This window comes from Aristolochia californica, unplaced genomic scaffold (assembly GCF_029961685.1).
Source record: "Aristolochia californica isolate CCGP_79_NKW_82.1479 unplaced genomic scaffold, dmAriCali1.0.hap1 SCAF_10, whole genome shotgun sequence".
Lineage (NCBI taxonomy): Eukaryota > Viridiplantae > Streptophyta > Magnoliopsida > Piperales > Aristolochiaceae > Aristolochia > Aristolochia californica.
The window spans coordinates 8,556,224-8,578,958 of record NW_027181771.1 but is presented as its reverse complement, the minus strand read 5'-3'; the positions used below and the strand labels follow the sequence as shown (position 1 = coordinate 8,578,958).

The window sequence follows — 22,735 nt, the reverse complement described above, 5'->3', positions numbered from 1 at the left end:
TCCTCTTGCACCACCTTTAGTACAAACTCAACAACCTCAAGAGGTGCCATTAAGGAGATCCACTCGAGAGAGAAGAAATGCGATTCCAGATGATTATATCATATTTCTCCAAGAACATGAGAATGGCGTCAGATTGACAGAAGATGACCCGATTAACTTATGTCAAGCTTTGCGTAGTTCTAACTCTCAAAAGTGGATTGATGCCATGAAGGATGAGATAAATTCTATGAAAGACAATGACATTTGGGATCTCATCGAGTTGCCTATAGGTACGAAGCCCATTGGTTGTAAATGGATATTTAAAACCAAGAGGGATTCAAAAGGCAATGTCGAGAGATATAAGGCCCGTCTAGTCGCTAAAGGTTTACTCAAAGGGAAGGCATAGACTATAAAGAGACTTTCTCTCCGGTATCTTTGAAAGACTCTTTTAGAACAATAATGGCACTAGTGGCTCATTTAGATCTAAAGCTACATCAGATGGATGTCAAAACTGCGTTTCTCAATGGAGACATTGATAAGACGATTTATATGGTACAACCAGAAAACTTTATATCTGGTGATCCAAAGTCTATGGTATGTAAATTGAAGAAATCCATCTATGGTCTCAAACAGGCTTCCCGTCAATGGTATCACAAGTTCCATCAAGTCATAACCTCGTACGGTTTTGAGGCGAATGTTGTTGATGATTGTGTATATCATAAGTTCAGTGGGAGTAAATACATCTTCCTAATATTATATGTCGATAATATTCTACTCGCTAGTAGCGATATAGGCTTACTGCACGAAACCAAGAAATTTCTGACGAAGACATTCGAGATGAAAGATCTTGGTGATGCCTCTTTTGTATTAGGTATACAAATACTTAGAGATCGTTCTCAAGGTATCCTTAGGTTGTCACAAAAAAACTATATTGATAAGGTGTTGAGTAGATTCGGCATGAAAGATAGTAAACCAGGAGACACACCCGTCGCTAAAGGAGACAAATTTAGTCTCAAACAGTGCCCTAAAAATGATCTTAAAAGAACAGAGATACTGAAAATTCCCTATGCATCAGTAGTAGGGAGTTTAATGTACGCTCAAGTTTGTACTCGTCCCGACATAGCATTTATAGTAGGAATTTTGGGCAAGTATTTGAGTAATCTGGGTATGCAACATTGGAAGGCAGCCAAACGCGTGATGCGTTATTTGAGGAGAACAAAAGACTACATGCTTACTTATCGGAGATCAGACAGTTTAGAGATCATTGGGTTCTCTGACTCCGACTTTGTCGGATGCCAAGATAGTAGACGCTCCACATCATGCTACATCTTTATGTTGGGTGAAGGAGCTATCTCATGGAAGTCTGCTAAGCAGACTCTCATAGCTTCTTCAACCATGGCTGCGGTTTTGAGGCATCCAACCACGGAATATGGTTGTGAAACTTTGTCACTGGGCTACGAGTGGTAGATAGCATTGCCAGGCCATTAAAGATTTACTGTGACAATAACTCGGCGGTACTTTATTCCAACAACAACAAGAGCTCGACGAAGTCAAAGTTTATTGACATCAAGTTTCTAGTTGTTAAGGAGAGAGTTCAGAATAAGCAGATTTCTATAGAACATATAGGGACGAACTCTATGCTAGACCCATTAACCAAGGGTTTACCGCCTAAGGTCTTTCATGAGCACACTGCTCATATGGGCATTATTTCTAAGGATACCTAGGTTTAGTGGGAATAATTTTTGTACTATATGTTTGCTTTAGACATTGAGTTATTTAATTTTTTAATAAAATTGATTGCTTATTATTTTATTTATGAACTTGCTTGTGTTTTTCTATGTGCAATGTTCACATTGCATTAAGGACTATGGAAAGATCTCACTAAAGACTAAAGAAGGACCAGTTGGAAATAGGCATGTTTGAGATCACATTGCATGTAATTTCCATGCTACTCATCCATATTTGATCTATGTCATTGAGTGTATTAGTATGGTGATCATCGTGGTTTAGTCACGAATGTAATGTGATGAAAGTCGCAGTGGTTCCATTATTAATATATACGATGGTTCCATTATTAATAGTTTATAGATGTGCGCCTAAAGAATTGTGATATAATTGTTTCAGTAATGATATGTAACCCAAGTGGGAGATTGTTAGGAAATTCATATTTCCTATTCTAATTTGGGTAACATATTTATTATGCAATTATATTTTCTATTATTAATGGAAGGGCTAAAATTAAGTGATCTAATTTTGTTAAGCCCATTAAGGAATGTGTCATAGATATGGGCCATGAATATGGGCCAATTGAGTAGATACCATAGGGAATTATGGGAACCCTAAATAAAGAGACAACATGGTTATGGTCCCCAATATACTAAATCACACACAGTTTCCCTTCTCCCCATCCGGAAGAGAGACGAAGGTCCCATTGAGGAATAAAGCGATTTAGTTGAGGAAGACCATATCCGTTCTTATCGTTCGTCATAGAGATTCCGCATCAGAAGGCGAAATTCATAGAATGGATCCAGGTATTTTGTTTTTAATCCTAATATTCTAGCATATTGTAAATTCTGGATTAGAATTTACTATTACGTAAATATTGAAAATAGAAAAAAATTGAAGACCAAGAAAATTTTCTTTGCAAGGTAAAGTTGACAACTCTACCTTGAGGGAGTTGTTCAAGAAGCAAACATGGAGAGTCTTGCATGACTTTCATGGTTAAAGAGTCTTACAATGAAGAATGAATGTAGAGTCTTACAAGAGTCTCATAGTAGAGATATTTTGGCTCTATTAGTTATCTATTAGTAAAAACAAAGACTGATTAGTTACATTTTCAAGGTGGGCACTGAGTACTTTAGATGCTCAAGCAAGTCAAACATGTTCATATTTCACACTTTGCTCGTTATTAACTGGAATAATGCCACTTCAACAGTGTCCACATCTTCGTTTCACTTAGTTTCCAAAAACGCATCAAAACCTCTTATTACACAAAGCAACATTCACAAACCGAATAAAACAACTGCAAGCCCCTTCAGAGCCCCATCGCAGACACAACAGGCAGGGCAAGCAGAAAGACGAAGCGGATGGCTTTGAGTGGAGCAGAGGCGGAGGGAGTAGGCCCTGCTGCCATGGCATGGTCGTGGTTAGGCTTGTCCGATGCCGCCAAGGCATGTGATCGTTCCGCAGTCTCCGCCGCCCTTGGCAGCACGTTCACATCTAGTTTCAGGCCTTTCTTGCACCTCTCCCTCCCGCCGCTGGTGAAGTAACGCATCCCTTCTCGGTCGAGGTCCAGTTGCAGCAAGCCATCAGAGTAGAGCCGTATTGGGTTGCTCAGGTCGCATGACTCCAACTCCTCTCTGCTTCCCAGCTCTATTACGTTATCCAGAGCTCCTGAAAACGTGAACCCTGCATAAAGAAGACAAATGAATACAAAACTAGTGAATTCCCATTTGCTGCCTCTATACCGAAACACGAATCCGAGGTCCGGGATTTCCAAAAACTGTTGAATCCCTGTCATGGGCTTCTCTCATGAACTAATTAGTTATAATACCAATCTTATCTAAGACAGCTGATAAAATAGGCGATTTCGGCCAATATGGGAAACGGATTGGAACCATATAAAAATCTGATCCATTCGGGTTCTTCCTTTCCCAAGGGGTCGACTGGAGCTCCAAATAAGTTACAAAAAATGGAGTTAAACTCAGCGAGTCATGATGTTAGCAATTCCTGGAACAAAAACAAAAAGTGGATGGATACTTTGTGTCTAAGGAACCTTCAAGGAAACCTCCAATGCAAGTTTACCTACTCCCTGGTTGCTGTTATTAATTCCTTTTGTTCTGTGCAAAGTCCGAGTTTGGAGCTCACGGATTACTGTGTCAAATTGGGAATCGAAAATAATGGAGAGATGGACGAACTGACAATATCATGATATCAAATCAATTTTTGTCACAGCGAGATTTGCAGCCAAAATCAAAATTTTCTTCCTTGTATCTGTGTTTATCACAGGAAGCAGTGGAATGAGAACTTCCAAGTTTGTAGAGCACGTTTCCTGATAAATGGTTCATCATCGTCAAATCTGCCAACAGCCAATGTCCTATACCTTATACAAACGGGAGAGCTTCGTCTTGAATGGGTCAATGAAAATTTTCGAGATACTAACAATCGCCTCGTTTCAAATGGTTATTTTCTGAGGATTGGCATAAAAGATGGTTGGAGATTTTTTTCGGCAATTGCAACTGCTGGGTATGCCGGGAATGTATGTTTAAATGTCATGTAAAGCCACATAAACCCAGTAAGGGAGAGGGCAGAAGAAGAAGAAGAAGAAGAGGAACAAGGGAAAAGAACTCAGAACCCAGAAAAAGAGAACTTACAGATTTTATCACCGACCCGGAAAACTCTGCCGGCCGACCATTCTCCAATGTTTGACGCCGGTTCCCACCCACGGTCTCCACCAACGACATGGTGCGCTTGCGCTTCACATCTCCGTCCCTGACTCATTAACACCGCCACCACCACCACCACTACTACCCTCACCATCAAACAGGTCGTCATCTTCAACAAACTGAAAGCAACGGCAGGACACAGAGGAGGAATGAAGGAGCAGAGGAAGAGAAAGGTGCCGCGGCGGTGGAGTGTTGTTCAAGTAAAACCTGAAGCCTGAATTTTTTGCCCCTTTTGTTCTCTACCCTACTTTCATGACCAAAGGAAAGGTAGTTTGTCTTCTAGAAGTGTGTAAGGACAACAGTGGTCGGTAGCGCTCACTAACTAATCGCCATCGATTTTATTCTCGGGCAGGGGATGCTGAAATTAATGGGAATCTCCTCGTGGAGACGAGAATTTCCCCTGGTGTGGTGAGTACTGAGATTGATGAATAAAGAAGATTACCCTCGACAAGGAAGATGACTTCTAAGTCTGGAGTCTGCGGGGGTTAGTTAAGCCTCGTGGCTTGTGATGGGAAGGTCAGTTATGGCTTATGGTGGGTGTGCTTGTACTGGTTTGGTTCCGTAATAGTATGGAGCCATGTTTATGGGGTCATAAGTATGTGTAATCTATTATTACTAGTAGAAACAATTATGTATATGAAATGGACAAAGTTTAAATGTGCAATTCATTCAAAAAAGGTTAAAGATAAAATATCGTTGAGTAATTAAATTGTCATTTCTTTAACATGCAACCAATGATTTTTTAGAATTGTTGTTCAATTGAATCTATAACATCAATAGGCCTGAAATTGGGTTGAATTGGAGATGGACCATATGTATTTAGATATTGCTGAAATTCATCTCCTAGTACAAGTGTAAAGCAGGCTCAAGAACCTATTTCATGGGTATAATTTCTCAAATTTGAGTTGAGTCAGTGTTTATCATCATGCTTATCTATGAAGCAGTGGATTTCTATGTATGAATAACACTCTATTTGTCACAATAAAGCACATTCTTCCCATGCTTGAGACTTAATTCTTCCTAGAAAGACTGCAACCATACCATTTCCTTGCCGGCTTTGGTCACGACGATATATTCTACCTCAATGGTGGAGAGAGAAATGATCTTCAACAACTTAGAGACCTAACTAACTGTTGTACCACCCAATGTGTATACATATTCAATGGTACTATTCTTGCCATCAATGTCTCCAGTCATGTCAGCATCTACATAACCCTGTAATCTCAAGTCTGATTTTCTGAAACATAAGGTTGAACCTGTAGTGCCTCTCAAATACCTAAAAATCCACTTCACTGCTTCCCAATGTTTTTTACCCGAATTACTCATATATCTACTCACAACACCCACTATATGAGCTATGTCTAGTCTAGTGCATTCCATGGCATACATGAGAATGCCAATAGCAGAAGCATAATGCACATTAGCCAAATAGGCTCGATCCTGCTCTATAGAAGGTAACTGCTCCTTAGATAACTTAAAGTGACTAACCAAATGAGTACTCACTGGTTTTGTATCTTTCATATTGAATTTTTTCAACACCTTCGTCACATTTTCTTCTTGTAACAGTTTCAAGACATCAATGTCCCTAGTAATCCTCATCCCAAGGATTTGTTTTGCAACACCCAAATCCTTCATAGCAAACTTTTTGGACAACGCCCTTGTCAATTTATCTATTTTTTGTTTGCAAGCACCTGCTATCAACATGTCATCAACATATAGCAATAGAATCTAATAAGCATGCACACATCAAGATTTGAACACAAGGAAGTTTTGTTATCAATGTTCCCCTTATGGTATTCATTGCCTGTGTTGAATTTTAGGACTCCTTGGAATACATCATGGAGAAAGAAGAAAAACACAAGTTGGGGAGAAAAAAAAGGAGGAAGAATGAGGTTATGGACTTAGTCCAAACTAGGGGAGGCATCAAACCGATCTGGTTCGCGAACAACTCTAGCTTGGCTTCGTCTCGACTTGGTCCGACTTGATAAATCCCGAAATCATATCGAATTCGAGATAAGGCTCGGGCTAGTTTAACTAAGCGAGCCACGCGCAAGTGAACCATGGTTCGGTTCAGCGGCTCGCGAGCCAGCTCATTATTTAACGAGTAATTTTTGGGAATCAACTAATCAAGGATTTTTTGTGGCTTTCTTTCTTCGGACTCGATTTTGACTTTCTCTTCGGGCTTCAATTTCAAGGAATCAAGGAATCAAGGATTCGAGGCTCAAAAAATCAAAGGAAAATTGGAAGGAAATCAATGATGGTGATGCAAAGTTCCTTCTGTTGGATCTTTCCCAAGTCTAAACATAGAAAGAAGGGGTCTGCAATCTGCCCCTTTATGTAAGTTTTCATTTTTATTCAATTTCATCCTCTATTTCTATGATTTCTTCCTCAATCTCTTTGGTCTTTGTTGTCAATCGATTTTTTGTGACCAAGGAACAAATTACAAAGGTAAGCATAGCCTGTTGAAAAGTTACAGAATAGAAAGAACCTCATCTGCCCCCTCTCTCCCTTTTCTCTCTCTTAGCTAGAGGTGCTTGTGACCAACAGGAACTTGTTATGGCTTTAGAGCTGAGACCAGAGGTGCTTGCTCGCAGACCTACTGGGCAAGCGCTTTCGAGGTCTTTGGTCCACTCACTAGTTAAAGACTTCTTTTGAAACAAAGTTGTAGAGATGAAAGGAAAGAAAACATGCATTCCGCAGGTCAAATAAGCCCGCCCCTTGTTTTTCTGTGAATTATTGCCATTTTTTTATAGTTTTAATGGTGGTTTTAGAGTTCTATTTATGTAAATTATTGTTGATATTTCAGGTATGTATAGAATTATGTTATAACTTGCATGATACAAACAAACATGTTGGCATAGATAGTTGTAGAATTTAGGATCTTATGAAAGAAAGTTTAGATCAACAAGAAAGAAGAAAAAGAAGAAGAGAGAAGGAGAAGAGAAGAAGAGGAACGTAGAAGGAGGGAGTTTGGATTAAGGGAGAAGAGGGTTGCGTCAAAAAGAGAAATGAGGGCTGGACGAATTTGTGGAAAGAGAGGAGAGTGCTTCAATGCCCTACCTCTTAGCCAATGCCTTTATTTATAGTTTTACAATGCCCTTAGGGCTACAACTTGATAAAAGAAAAGACATAAAAGGAACACATATTTACACTTCTATGCCATCTTTATGGAAAGTACCATATTTTACACATATGCCACTCCTTTGACATATGGGCTTCTTGTCTTGAGCTCGTGGGCTTGAGCCCATCTTCCAACACTCCCCTTCAAGTTGGAGGAGAAAAGATATCATAAATACCCAGCTTGCCACATATAAACGATAGGATTTTAGATGTAACGGGTTTAGTGAGAATATCAGCTACTTGCTCTTGAGATGACACATGTTTGAGAGAGATTATTCCTACTTGAAACTTCTCCCATATAAAATGACAATCCACCTCAATATGTTTAGTTCTTTTATGAAAAACTGGATTTAAAGTGATATGAATGGCTGCTTGATTATCACAATCCAGATTCATGGACCCCTTTTTATAAAAACCTAGTTCGGTAAGAAGGGTCCTGACCCATAGAAGTTCACTAACGGTATGGGACATAGCTCTGTATTCTGCTTCGGCGCTAGATCTTGCAACCATATTTTGCTTCTTACTTTTTCATGTAACCAAGTTTTCCCCAACCAGAGTACAATATCCTGATGTAGATTTTCTATCATTAGGAGATCCAGTCCAATCTGCATCTGAGAAGCCTTCTATGTTGAAGTGCCCATGTTTTTTATACAACAATTGATGCAGGCGAGAATCTGATGAGGGTATATATTCGGATCCGGAGTAATTAGTTGGATCCTTAATCGGATCGATGTAAATAGTTGGATCCTTAATCGGATCTTTAGTCGGATTCGGGTCCATATTCGGATATTTATTCGGATCCTTACTCGGATCTTTTGTATTGAACCCGGGTTGGACTAGAATTATTAGGGTCGGGTTCGTGTTTTTCCGAGCTGCAACCCGGGCTTGTCGGGGGCATTGAATTTGGTTAAAAGGTTGTCTAGGTTTCTTTGAAGGGAGTTGAATGATATTTTGAATCGGAGTTAGAGAATTTCTCTACGATTTCAGGGCAGATTTCGTGACTCCTCCCGTGATTCTCAATTTGATCTGCCTCCAGGATAATCGCTATCTTGTCCGGCGTCAGCAATCCTCTTCCTGGAGCTCCTTTTAGATAACGTAATATTCTCTCTAAAGCTTGCCAGTGGGTAATTTGTGGTTTGTGCATGAATTGACTCACCACACTTACAACATATGATATGTCTGGCCTAGTTACCGTGAGATAAATCAGTTTTCCCACGAGTCTTTGATATTTGCCAATATCAATATCTTCTTCATTTGTGGCACACAATTTTATATTTGTATTCATAAGTGTGTCAACTAGTCTACAACCCTTCATTCTTGTTTCTTCAAGGAGATCCAAGACATATTTCCTTTGAGACAATATTATCCCATGTTTGGATTGAAGAACTTCTATACCTAAAAAATATTTAAGCATACCAAGGTCTTTTGTCTTGAATTCCTAACATATCATCTGCTTCACCTCTTGTATGCTCAAAGAATTATCACCGGTTAAGATAATATCATCCACGTATACGGCCAATAATATTTTCCCTTTGACCATATCTTTATAATATACGGAATGATCAACTGAGCACCGATGAAAACCAAACTGTAGGATTGTTTGACTAAATTTATCAAACCAAGCCCGAGGGGACTGCTTAAGTCCATATAAAGACTTTTTTAACCGGCAGACTAACTCCCCCTCAACCACATAACCAAGTGGTTGAACCATATAAATTTCCTCACTGATATCACCATTTAAAAAAGCATTTTTAACATCCAACTGATAGACGGGCCATGAGGAGTTAGCAGCAATAGATAAGATGATGCGTACCGAATTTAATTTTTCAACAGGAGAGAAGGTCTCCTCATAATCTATCCCATAGCACTGCGTATAGCCCTTAGCAACAAGTTGAGCTTTAAGACTAGCAACAAGTTGAGCTTTAAGACGAGCAACTGATCCATCCGGATTATGTTTCACCAAAAAAACCCATCGACAACCAACCGGTCTTTTACCTTTCGGGAATGATGTTAAGTACCAGGTTTGGTTTTCATATAAGGATTGCATTTCTTCATCCATAGCCACCTTCCATCCTGGATGTCTCAGGGCCTCCTAATACAACTGTGGAACGGAAGTAGAAGAAAGAGACGCAAGAAACTGAAAACACTCGGAAGACAAGCGAAGGTGAGACATAAAATTTGAGATAGGATGCGAAGTAGTACAGGAGTGACGTTCTTTTCTTAAACCAATAGGCTGAGTATCAAATTCAAGCCCATACATAGGAGGAGAAGGACTTACCTCAGGTGGATCTGACAACTCCACAGGTGAAGGTACGGTCGGTGCATCAGGGGATGGTTCCACTTCAAGATTGAACGGGACAAGCGGACAAGGAGTAGTAGAAGGACAAGTCCATCTTGGAGGAGCATCATGAGAGGAGTAGAAGGGGTTGTCTTCAAAGAAAGTCACATCCCTAGAGATAAACATCCTCCGAAGGGTAGGATTGTAACAGACAAAACCTTTCTGGGTGCGAGAGTACCCCAAAAAAATGCACCTCATAAACCGAGGATCAAGTTCAATTTTATGTGGGAATGTAACATGAACAAAACACATACATCCAAACACTTTCAAAGGAAGAGAAAAATGATCTTCACCATTAAATAACACAGACTAAGGAGTTTTATGATGAAGGACTGATGAAGGTAACCTATTAATTAGAAAGCATGTTGTAAGTATAGCATGAGGCCAATAGAAATAGGGTACCTTCATGGAGTAGAGGAGGACCCCGAGCAACTTCAAGAAGATGATGATTCTTTCTTTCAGTAACACCATTTTGTTGAGGAGTATAGGCACATGATGTTTGATGAATAAGCCCATTAATCTCACAAAATGATTTGAAGTCATGAGACATGTATTCCTTAGCATTATCAGATCTAAGGGTTTGAATTTTCTTTCCAAATTGTGTCAAGACCATAGCATGAAAATTTTTAAACAAAGGAAGAATTTTGGAATGCTCTTTAAATAGATATAACGAAGTCACTCGAGTAAAATCATAAAAAAATGACAAATATTTAACTTGGAAAATATTTGAGACACTTAAAGGGCCCCATACATCAGAATGTATTAGCTCAAACGGACCAGTACTCGTAGTTGTAAGACGAGGAGAATATGTACTCCTGACATGTTTACTTGATTGACAAACCTCACAACTGAAATTAGAAAGTCCTTTTAAAGATGAAACCAAAGAACGAAGTGAAGGGGTAGACGGATGACCAAGTCGGTTGTGCCAAAGTTGGGCCTTAGATGTGGTGGACGATAATGCAGCTAATGGTGGAAGAGTGAAGTAGTACAAACCCCCCTTTTCATGGCCGCCACCAATCGCCCGCTTCGTAGTGAGATCCTGAAAGACACAAGAAGACGGTGAGAAGGTGATAGAGCAATTTAATTATTTGGTCAATTGACTAACCGAGAGAAAATTTAAAGGAAATTGAGGAACAAACAAAACATCTTGAAGGGGAATATATGAAGTAAGAGAGGAGGAACTTTTGCCAAGGACCTTGGTTTGGGTACCATCAGCAATAGTAACGAATTTATGAGGATAACAAAGAGATAAGGACTACAACAAGTGTTTGTTACCTGATAGATGTTCGGAGGCCCCAGAGTCGATGATCCAAGAGGAAGAGGAAGAAGAGGAAGAAAGCATACCTGAGGCAATAGTAGCGGCAGCAGTAGATGATGAGGGAATAGATGATTTCATGAAGGACTTCATTTTCTGAAATGCAGCATAGTCCTCAACCGTAAGAGTCACATTTTCGGATGATGATTCAGCCTTATCTTCATTTTTTTCAATGTTAACCGAGACTGGGTTAGTTGTGGTCCAATCAGGCTTGCCATGAAGTTTCCAGTATGATGCCACAAGGTGGTTCTGACGGCCACAATAAGTGCAAAGTTGAGGCTCAGTACGGAAAGAATTTTGACCCGTTCTACCACCTCTATTTTCAGCCCCTCTCATAGTTCGACCCTTCTCATATTTCTGCCCCGTCCTTGGGATGAGGAAGATATACCCCAATTGCCAGAGAACATTGTCGATGGAGCATCAATAGGAGAAGGAGGGGATGGATCCGGTATCCGAAGTAATATAGCACTAATATCATCGAAGGATGGAAGAGCAGAAGAACTTAGAAGCTAAGTTTTGGCCACCTCAAGGTATGTTTTAATATTCGATAAGCAAATGGTTGCGGCCAAAGCTTCTCTTTGTCGTTCTTGAACGAAAATATCAGTGGAATATGGCTGAGCTAGTTTCCATTCTTGAAGAAGACCTTGAAACCGTGCCAAAAATTCATGAATATTATCTCCATGTTTCGTATGCAGCATGTTTTGTAAGACATCATATATTTTTTGTAATGAAGCAGTGCTTGAGTAAAGCTTGGCACAAGTGTCCCATATGTTCTTGGCGGTTTCCAAGTGGACCACATTGTTAGCCATCTGCTCTTCCATGCTATTAATGAGCCAACTTATCACCATGTTATCATCATTAACCCACTTACTGTAGGACGCATCTTCTTCATCAATCGGAGGAGGAAATTTAACAACGTGGCTCAAAAGGTCACGAGTAATAAGAATCCTCCGAACCAATTGTGACCAGCTCATGTAATTGGAGAGACCTCTAAGTGGAATTGTAGTAATACGGAGTATTTCACTCTTATTACTATTGTATCCAATCTCCATGATGAGGCAAGTAAAATATGGAGGTCAAGGGAAAAGGCCTTCCTCAAAGAACAATTACTCAATGTAATTTGAAGAACCCGTAGACCAAATCAGTCACCAACAAAAGAGAACAAGAACCAATTTCTTTCACGAGGGCAAGCACCAAATTATCAACAAATTTGTGCCTTTCACAAGTGATAATAACATCCAGCCATCACTCAACTTCTCTTGTATTCATAAGAACAAAGAGAAGAAAATAGATGCGACTGATTAGGTCTTAATTCAAACTCCAACACAAACGAGCAATAAACAAAAATTTAGAGAAGATTTAACGACAAACCAAGACACTTGGAAGAGATTTATCTTCAGCTCATGGGAGACTTCAACGTAAACAAAAATTCAATTGTTGACGAAAAAAAAACGGAACTACAAACGGTAAATGACTGCTAGAATTTCATCAAACATATAATGGGCATCCAACAATATAACACTAACCCATGAGCAACCTTAAGTAGGAGAAGATACAGCAACATGTGCTGGAATTCTACCTCAAATGAGATGGATCCAAATTACATAAAGGTAATTGAATTTCACCCATCAATCTTAATAAGATGCAAACAACAAATGATCTTGATCACTCTTGTAATTGATTTTACAAGGCGTCAAGATTATAACATCAATTTAGTCATAGAAATAAATCTTTACAACATATAAAGATTTATCTTGACTTGATGTGACTCAAAATTCAAGAAGTAAAGAAAAACAGTAAAAAGGAGTATGTAAATAAGAAAAGGAAACAAAAAAAAAATCAATAAGAAGAGCATGAAGTTATCTCTTCATGACTGAACTCCTTTTACAACTTCTTGAACAGATTTTATAATAACTCCATGAAGAGAGATCCTAAACTCCTTGCACTGATACCACGTAAAATTTAGGATCTTATGAAAGGAAGTTTAGATCAACAAGAAAGAAGAAGAAGAAGAAGAGAGAAGGAGAAGAGCAGAAGAAGAATGTGGAAAGAGAGAGTTTGGATTAAGGGAGAAGAGGGTTACGTCAAAAATAAAAATGAGGGTTGGACGAATTTGTGGAAAGAGAGGAGAGTGCTTCAATGCCCTACCTCTTAGCCAATGCATTTACTTATAGTTTTATAATGCCCTTAGGGCTACAACTTGATAAAACAAAAGACATAAAAGGAACACATATTTATGTCTATGGCATCTTTATGGAAAGTACCATATTTTACACATATGCCACTCCTTTGACGTGTGGGCTTCTTGTCTTGAGCTAGTGGGCTTGAGCCCATCTTCCAAAAATAATCAAGAGAGGACTTCCGCATAAAGAAGACTTCTTCAATTATCCTCTACAGAAATTATCCTCTTCAATTGTCTTGTTGATGAAACAAATTCATGAAGGTAAGAATTGTTCAGTAGCTTTATGTACAGAACTAAGGAGCACACTTACACAAGCTCAATGAACAGTTGAAGATTGCTTAATAAACTATTTATAATCTATTGAAATGGCCATTTATAATAGATCTCCACAAGAACAAAGATTTCACAACTTCCGAAAATCATTTGTTGCCATGGTAGACCAGGAAAAAATTGAAAATATAAACAAAGATTCCTCAAAAGAAACCATATTTGTTGAAAAATAGATAATGAAAACAGGAGCAACAAGGAACTTACCCCAGGTAGAATGACTTGATTATGCAAAGCTCTGTTGGGTAGATCAGCTTCCTCTGATGTTGCATATTTAATAAAACAACATCCCATAATAGAAAGGATTTTGTGCACTATTTCCATTAGGATATCAACTTCCTTCATAGACTAATAATGTATGTACATGAGCGTAAAACTTCATTCACAGTCTAACAATATATGCACATGAGCTAAGTATAAGATACCAAAAGATTCTATGCCAAGTGGTAGAAAGCTATGAAACCATAGCCCACAACTCATTCAAATGAGATACAACCAGAAATTTTGCTTTTTGTGTCTAAGCCAAAAAGGAAAGAGACATGTTACTTTTAGCTTAAGAATAAAATAGGATAACAAATGTTAATGCCACAATTCCTCTTCCAAGGAGGGACTTAACACAACACACCATCACACAATTCCTCTATATAATGTTGTTGAGGGTCTGTAATAGAATCCAGGTGCTCACTTGGGTCATTTAGTTAAAGTGATGTACAATGTTTGTCTTTGTATATTTCCTAATGCTACTATTGTTGTTTCTTCTTCCAACTTTTCTACTCTTTAATAGAAACCATAGAGGAAGATCCCTGAGTAGACTCTCGATGGTTCCATTATCAACCCCTTACATAATAGAAATTATTTCTATCTCCTCTCTCATCAATGTGTCTACATTCATTTGTAAATCTCTCTTTTTTTGGATTTATGTTTGTTGTTAGGATTTTTGTTTTGTTTTTAATTTGTATTTTTTTTTTTTTAGAAGTAAGAATATCAACACCTCCTGCTCAATTGACATCACTAGTTAAAACTAGTTCTAGTGTGGCCTTAGATAATGACTCAACTCCACTAGAGTCGTATTCCCTTAGAATTGCTAATGTAATAGAAGTGAACCGAGATGAAGGTACCCTAAATGAGGGATGTAATGAAGATGACAAATGTGAATTATGAAAAAATATCTCGAAAGACCATTAAGGAGTGTATGGAGGTGTATGAGGCTGAAAAAAAATAAATTGAAACCTTTGTTAAAATAGATTAACAAGATTAGTCTTACCACAGATTTTTGGAAGTCCTAGAATTAAAAGATTGAATACATGGTTATTACTAGGCATTTTATTGATAGGAATTGGAAGCTACAAAAATGAGTCTTGAGTTTTGTGCATGTTCCTCCTCCTCCTTGTGGCGTTGACATAGCAAATGTTATTTACAAGTGTTTGAAAGATTGGGATATAAAAAATAAAGTATTTAGTTAATTGTTGATAATACTGCATATAATGATGTTTGTCTGAGAGTTTTGAAAGATACTACTTCAAGAAACATGCAATTAGTTTATGGTGGGAAGTTATTTCATGTGTGTTGTTGTGCTCATATTTTTAACTTATTAGTCCAAGATGGTCTTGCTCAAATTATGGATATTATTGAGAATATGTGTGTGTCAAATTCATAAATCTATCTAAGGCTAGACTTCGCATTTTTTCTGAAATTCTGCAACAACTACAATTAGGTGTAAAAAGGTTGGTTATTGATTATCCAACTCGTTGGCACTCCACTTATGATATGTTATCTTCTACATTAAAATTCAAAGATGCATTCCCTAGAATTCAAGATAGAGAACCAACTTATGATTGTTTGCCATTTTTTGATGAATGGGAAAAGGTTGAAATGATGTGGGGGATTTTGGAAGTTTTTAACGTAGTCACTAATATCATTTCTGGGAGGGACTACCCTACTTCTAATTTGTACCTTAGTGAGGTGTATTGGGTAAAAGAAGTTTTGAATTTTCATTCTACAAATGAAAATGTTTTCATTAGAACAATGGTTCATAGAATGAAAGAGAAATTTGAAAAGTACTGGCATGAATGCAATTTGTTGATGGTTGTTGCTTCAGTTTTGGATCCAATGGTCAAATTAAGGTTGATCAAAAAGTGTTTTCCAGAGATATATTATGAAGAGGAAGCTAAGATGAATATAAACTTAGTTAGACGAACCTTATATGAGATTTATGATGAATATGTATCCATATATAATGTGGAGATTAGTAATGAAGGGATTGCTTCAAATACTAGCTCTACTGGTGTTTCCACAAGTCCTAGGTCACATTCTTCATCAAGTTCAAGTTGGTCAAAGTTAATGACTTATGTGAACAAGTGGAAGTAGTGAATTCACCAAAGTCAGAACTGGAAAATTATCTTGAAGAAGGTGTGTATATTTGTGAGGAAATATCACAATATTATTTTTATGTTTTGGAATAGTAGAAAGTGAATAATTTAAAATTTTGGGTATTATCTAAGATGACAGCAAACATCCTTGTAATTCCCATATCAATAGTAGCTTCGAAGTCTATATTTAGTGTTGGTGGTTGATTAATAGACCCATAGCGTTCTTCTTTGGCACCAAATACAGTTCAAACTTTGATTTTTTGTTGTAATTGGGTTCGGGTTCTTCACGGTGTAAAGAAAAATCAAAAGGAGAACTACTTTTGAATAATTATTTATTATGATATTTTTGAATAAGTTTTTTAGTTTTATTTATTTTTTATTTTTATTTTTTTATCATTACAGCCCAAGAAGAAGATTGTGGAGATAATACTACAAGTTACTTGATTTTTTATTTTTTCTTATCATGGTAATTTTAATATTTTTCACTACATTAAGTAACTAGTAGTGGAAGAGTAATTTTTTTTCTCACAACAGTTAGTTTTATTCTTTTATTTTGTCATAGGTCGAGATTTTGCTCATGTGGGGACTTGGTATATTGTTTTCTAGCACGAAGAGAAAGAGCTAGAGTTTATAATTTTATACTGGATTCATAGTGTTTATTTGGGTGAATTTAAATTGATATTGATATTTCATTTAATTTTGTGTTTGATTATTCAATAAAGTTTATGCATAATATTATGTAGTGTATATGAATAATTTTATACAGAGTGTATAGACAATTTTATGCAGGTATTATGTACATATGTTATGCCCAATTTATGTAAAATTTATGCATAATTTTATATATAGTTTATTTGATATATATTTTATGCAAAATATTAAATGTAGGTTGGACCTCAAACTCGGCTCGAGTTTTAACTCGAACTTGGTTAAAATTATTGGGCTCAAGCTCGACTAAAATTTTAGGCTCAGCTCAAGCTCGAGTTTGAAATATTTAAGTCAAGCTTAGCTCGAACATAGAGAGGTTCAAGCTTGGCTCGACTCGATGCCACCCCTAGATATGGGTCCATTACATCACCAGCACTAAAGGTTGACTCTGAAGCTATTGTGGATATGGAAATTATAAGGATGTCTGCTGCCATCTTAAATAATACCCAAAATTTTAAATTATTCACTTTCTACCATTCTAAAACATCAATTTCATATTGTGAAGTTTCCCAAAAAATATACACACCTTCTTCAAGATAATTTTCTAATGATAACCTTGGTGAATTCACTACTTCCACTTGTTTCACATAAGTCATTAACTTTGACCAACTTGAACTTGATGAAGAATGTGACCTACGACTTGTGGAAACACCTGTAGAGCTAATACTTGAAGCAATCCCTTCACTAATTCCTAAGGTTGTGATGACCACTCCAAAGCACTTTTACACTTTGAAATTGTATTTGGACATTAGATTTTAATTTTTGAAAAGCAATTTGTGAAAGAGCTAAGTATTTATAAGCTCATATTTTGAAATCTTTATTTTCTCGATTTCTTTTTTGGCTAAAATTTATACTCTTATACATTGAAATCATATTATTCTAGCATAGCGACTTGTTGAGGTAATATGACGCTAAATATTTGGATGGTTCTTTTCAAAATCTAAGCATCATCGAGCTTATACTTTCAAATCTTTGAATGATTTTCGTCCAACTTGACTGAACTTGATTATGGCTCAGATCATTTGGCTTGTGTGCTTGTATTGTGAAATTATATTTGAGTCCAGTCAAGTTGTGTGTTGTCTCCTATTTGAAAAATAAATTTGATTTTATTAAGCTTATATTTTGAAATCTAATCATTCAAGTACCATTGAGCTACTATTACATTGATTAGGTACTTAGAACTAATATACCTATCCATTTATGTTTTAACTATGAATTTGCCTATTAGAGAGACATTCATATTGGGCTGAAGTGTAAGAAAGCAACCCTTAGAATTCCGGTCATGCCTTTAGCAAGAAAAGATTGTCCTCATATCAATTATATTGAGAGAAGCCGATGTGGCTTTGGATTAGTTATTTTAAAATTCTTTGTGAATCTAAGTTGTTGCTTAGTTGGTTGTTGTATTCCTAAAGGAGAAAGATTGTCAAGCCTTGCTACTAGTGCTATGAGACATAAGTCCTTGTATACCGATATTTACGTATTTATCAAATAGTAGAAAGCATAAATAAATGGAAAAATTAAATTTATAAAATTATAAAAAGTATTAAAAATCATATTATCATAAACGTAGAAGTCTAAGAACAACGTTATTCTAATATATATAATAAAATCCTTCAAAGAATACTACAAATTCCTTTAAGAAACACAAGAATCATGTTTAATCTCAAAATGCATTCACTAGTTCTAATAGGAAGCTATCCAATGGTATAATAGAAGAGCTTATAAATAAGCATTGTACTTGCATTAGTTATGAAGTAAAAAACCAAAGAGAAGATTTCTCTCTCACGTGCTCCTTCCTTCTCTATTTCTCTTCTTCTTTTCCATTCTTCTTCTATTATTAGATAATATAATATATCCTACCGTATCTAATAATTTCTCAAGTATTTAACAAATACTATTTTTCTTTTTGGAACCACAGAAAGCAGAACCATGAAGAAACTCATGATGCATAAAGAGGAGGACGCCATTTGGGGCTAAAGCTAAGACTCTCGATCACTGTGGTCCACATATGAGATATCATCATGTATTTGAAGAGAAACTCCTCTCAAGTGTACTGTGACAGATCACCTCTTTTCTCCTAATGGAAAGTATTTGATCACGATGTTAACAGTTCATGTCTACTACTAGATGCTGTGGGTAATGACACCTGAGTGCTTTTGGACACGATCCAAGAACTGGCTGGAACAACTTTTCCGCTTCATCAATTATGTAATAACAAAAGCATAAACAAAAGTAGGGTTAAAGTCCGGGGATTCCTTGTTTTTCTTACTTTAACTGAGTAGTTAACGGTGAACATCTAAAACCCCTTACTAAATTATTTTTATTTCTAAAAATTTGATTGACACACTTTTGTTTCAGTCAAAGCAGTGTTATTGAACTTGACCTGGTCACCAACCCGGTGACCAGAAACAAGGAGAATTTAATAATTCATCTTGAGTCCAATTGGATTTAACCATTGGTTGAACCACTCCTAACGTTATAACTATGTTAGCATATATAACTTTTAAAAAGAATTAGAAGAATTTTGTTCCTTGAATTAGAAATTACGGAGGGGGAGAGGTTACTCTGCCTCTTGATGCGGAACAAGGCGCGATTTTAATTGTCGTATGTGAATATCGATTAATTTTTCGAATTAGAAAGAGAAATGAAGAAAACAGAGAGGAAAAAAAAAGGAAGAATTGGGAACAAGAAATAGGAAAATTTAGAAGAATAATTTAGAAAAAGAAGAACGGAGAAGAAAGAAGAAGGGGAAGAAGAAGAAGAGAGGAGAGGGAGAGAGGGAGAAACTAGAAACAAGGATAATTTAATAATTCATCATCAAAGATACTTTCAACATCCTGTTACGTCTTATAAATAACTAAATTCAAATTTTAATTTTAAAATAGACAAAATCATTATCTGATCAAATCCAATAAAATCAGAAAAAAATAAACTAAAATTCAAATCTAAAATTCAAATCAGCTACGATCACTATCTGACAAACTCCAATAAAATCAGGAAACTAAAAATAAATTAAAATAATTGGGTTTGGTGCGGTGCCGATGAGAAGCTTTGGGAGAATTCGACGCAATTGGTAGTAGAGCTGACGATAATGACAAAAATGGTGACAAGTGGCAGCTTTGACGAAATTGAGGATGTCGGCAAAGTACGTGAGGGATGGGAATGCCTAGCTACTTCCGACAACAATGATCGGTGCGATGATGAAGGCTAGAGACGGTGGAGGCAATGACAAAAGTTGGAGATGATGGAGGTGACAATCTGATTGGCTGGTCGGTGATCATGGCTCAGGGAAGATATTTTTACTTATTTATTTTTCGAGAAGGGTGACGATCAAGAGGGCTCTGATCTGGTGCCAACGAGGAACAACATCAATTGGGGCATTGCAGGTGGCCGAAGGAGGTGGGAGGCAGGAGGCGGGAGGCACAGACAAAGAGTGGTTTCAGGAAGACTCGAAGATGTGGATGGTGGTCTCAACGACAGTGGAATGGTTTGGTGGATGACCTTGCAACGGTTGGATGCTTCAATGGTTGATTTTACGACGACAACTCGAGTAGGTGATGAAGTTGTTTCCACTTTTTGTGCTATATACTTCTGTCTACGATAGTGAGTTTGGATGACAGGGGTTCGTTGGAGTCGGGAGGGGGTCAGAGAGTCTGGTCGATTGGATCAGTAGTTGGATCGGTGATGGCGGATCGAGTCCCAGTGAGTGGTCAGATAGTCTCAATGGTAGACAGAGCAAAGAAGGAAACAATGCTCTGGATTAGGTTCACCAATGGGATCTTCGCTCTAATTTGGGGGAGTACTTCACGGTAGTTGGGGAAGGGGTATGGGATGGTTGAGCCACTGAAAGAGAGAATAACGTAAAAAAATACAAAGGAGAAGGATGATGGAAGATTTTTGCTTTGATACCAAATTTATGTAGAACAAGGTGCGATTTTAATTGTCGTATACAAATATTGGTTAATTGCTAGAATTAGAAGAGAAATGAAGAAAATAGAGAGAATGAATGAAGAATTGGGAATGAGAAATAAGAGATTTGAGAAGAAGAATTTAGAAGAAGAATAATAGAGAAGAAAGAAGAAGATAATGAAGGGGAGGGAGAGAGGGAGATACCAGAAACAAGGGGGAATTTAATTATTCATCGTCAAAACTATTTTCAACATCATGTTACATGCTATAATAACTAAAATTAAAATTTTAAATTTTAAATTTTAAATAGATAAGATCACTGTCTTATCAAATCCAATAAAATAAGAAAAGATAAACTTAAATTAAAATTAAAATTTAAAATTCAAAACAAATAAGATCAACATCTCACCAAATCCAGCCAAATCAAGAAAAACAAAATAAAAATAAATTGAAGTAAAAGAAATTATAAAATAATTGGTCCACTAGGGGCGATGGCTATACTCGTGTTCTCACCAACTATCGAACCCCAGTGGACCTACCACCTCTTCCTTTGTACTTTTAGAGACCTGTAAAGTAGGGAGGAAGGCTTCGTATCCCTCTGATTGTTTCCTACAGCAGTGGTCGGTGCGATGATGAAGGCTGGAGATGGTGGAGAGATAATAAAGGCAGGAGATGATGGAAGTGATAATCTGATTGGCTGGTCGACAGTGATGGCTCAGGGAAGAGATTTGTTTTTTAGAAGGGTGATGCTCAGGGAGGGCTCCAGTCTGGCGCCAACGAGGAACAACATCAATCGGGGCGTTGCAAGTGGCCGAAAGAGGCGGGAGGCGGTGACAAAGGGTGATTTTTGGAATTTTTGGAAGACTAGAAGATGCTGATGGTGGTCTCAACGACGGTGGGTGGTCCTGTGGACCATTTTGCAACGGTGGGATGCTTCATTGGTCGATGTTGCGATTGCGGTGAGAGCTTTAGTAGGTGATGAAATTGTTTCCTCTTTTTGTGCCATCTACTTCTGTTGATGGCAGCGAGTTTGGATGACAAGGGCTGGATGGAGTCGGGAGAGGGTTAGATAGTCTTGTCGATTGGATCGGTGGCTGGGTCGGTGATGGTGGATCCAGTCTCAGTGAGAGGTATCTTGACAGAGGGACCGAACAAAGAAGGGAATAATGCTCTGGATTAGGTTCGCCAATGGGATCTTCACTCTAATTTGGAGGGAATGCTCCACACAGTTGGGGAAGGGGCAGGGGACGGATGAGCTACTAGAAGAGAGAACAAATAAAAAAAATAGAGAGGAGAAGGATGATATCGGGCTTTTGTTTTGATACCAAATTGATGTGGAAAGAGGCGCAATTTTAATTGTCGTATGTGAATATCGGTTAATTATTGAAATTAGAAAAATAAATGAAGAAAATAGAGAGAAAGTAGAAAGAATTGAGAATGAAAAATAGGATAATTAAGAAGAATAATTTAGAAGAAGAAGAATAGAGAAGAAAGAAGAAGAAGGGGAAGAAGAAGGGGAGGGAGAGAGGGAGATATTAGAAATAGGGAGAATTTAATAATTCATCGTCAAAACTATTTTCAACATCCTGTTACCAACCTTATAAATAACTAAAATTAAAATTTAAAATTTAAAATAGATATGATCGCTATCAGATCAAATCAATAAAATCAGAAAAGAAAAAATTAAATTTAAATTTCAAAACAGATAAGATCACTATTTGACCAAATCCAGTAAAATTGAAAAAAAATAAACTAAAAATAAATTAAAATAAAATATTATAAAATAATTTGAAACGTAATTTGTGGGTCCATTGGGCCCGATGGGTATGTAAGTGTTCCAACCAATTATCGGGCCCTAGTGGACCCACCACCTCTTCCTATGTACTTTCGGAGACCGGCGAAGAAGGGGTTCGTGTCCCTCAGCCTCAACCTCCCCCCTTTCCTCTTTCCCCTTCCCCAACCGTGCAGTCGAAGGGGAAGAGGGATAGGGAATGACTAATCTGATCCGAACCGAGTTTTCACGATTCATGATTAAACTGCAAA

The 22,735-nt window shown here is 37.4% G+C and overlaps 1 protein-coding gene across 1 annotated transcript; it reads right to left on the bottom strand.

Annotated features, from left to right (window-relative positions):
* Window positions 1-2,860: 2,860 nt before the first annotated feature.
* On the bottom strand, window positions 2,861-4,847 carry LOC137942711 (basic blue protein-like). The gene is made up of 2 exons (XM_068788446.1): window positions 4,353-4,847; window positions 2,861-3,387 (listed from the first exon to the last, which is right to left on the bottom strand). The coding sequence occupies exons 1-2, from the start codon at window positions 4,531-4,533 to the stop codon at window positions 3,014-3,016; spliced, it is 555 nt and encodes a 184-aa protein (XP_068644547.1). The 5' UTR covers window positions 4,534-4,847; the 3' UTR covers window positions 2,861-3,013.
* Between the last annotated feature and the right edge of the window lie 17,888 nt (window positions 4,848-22,735).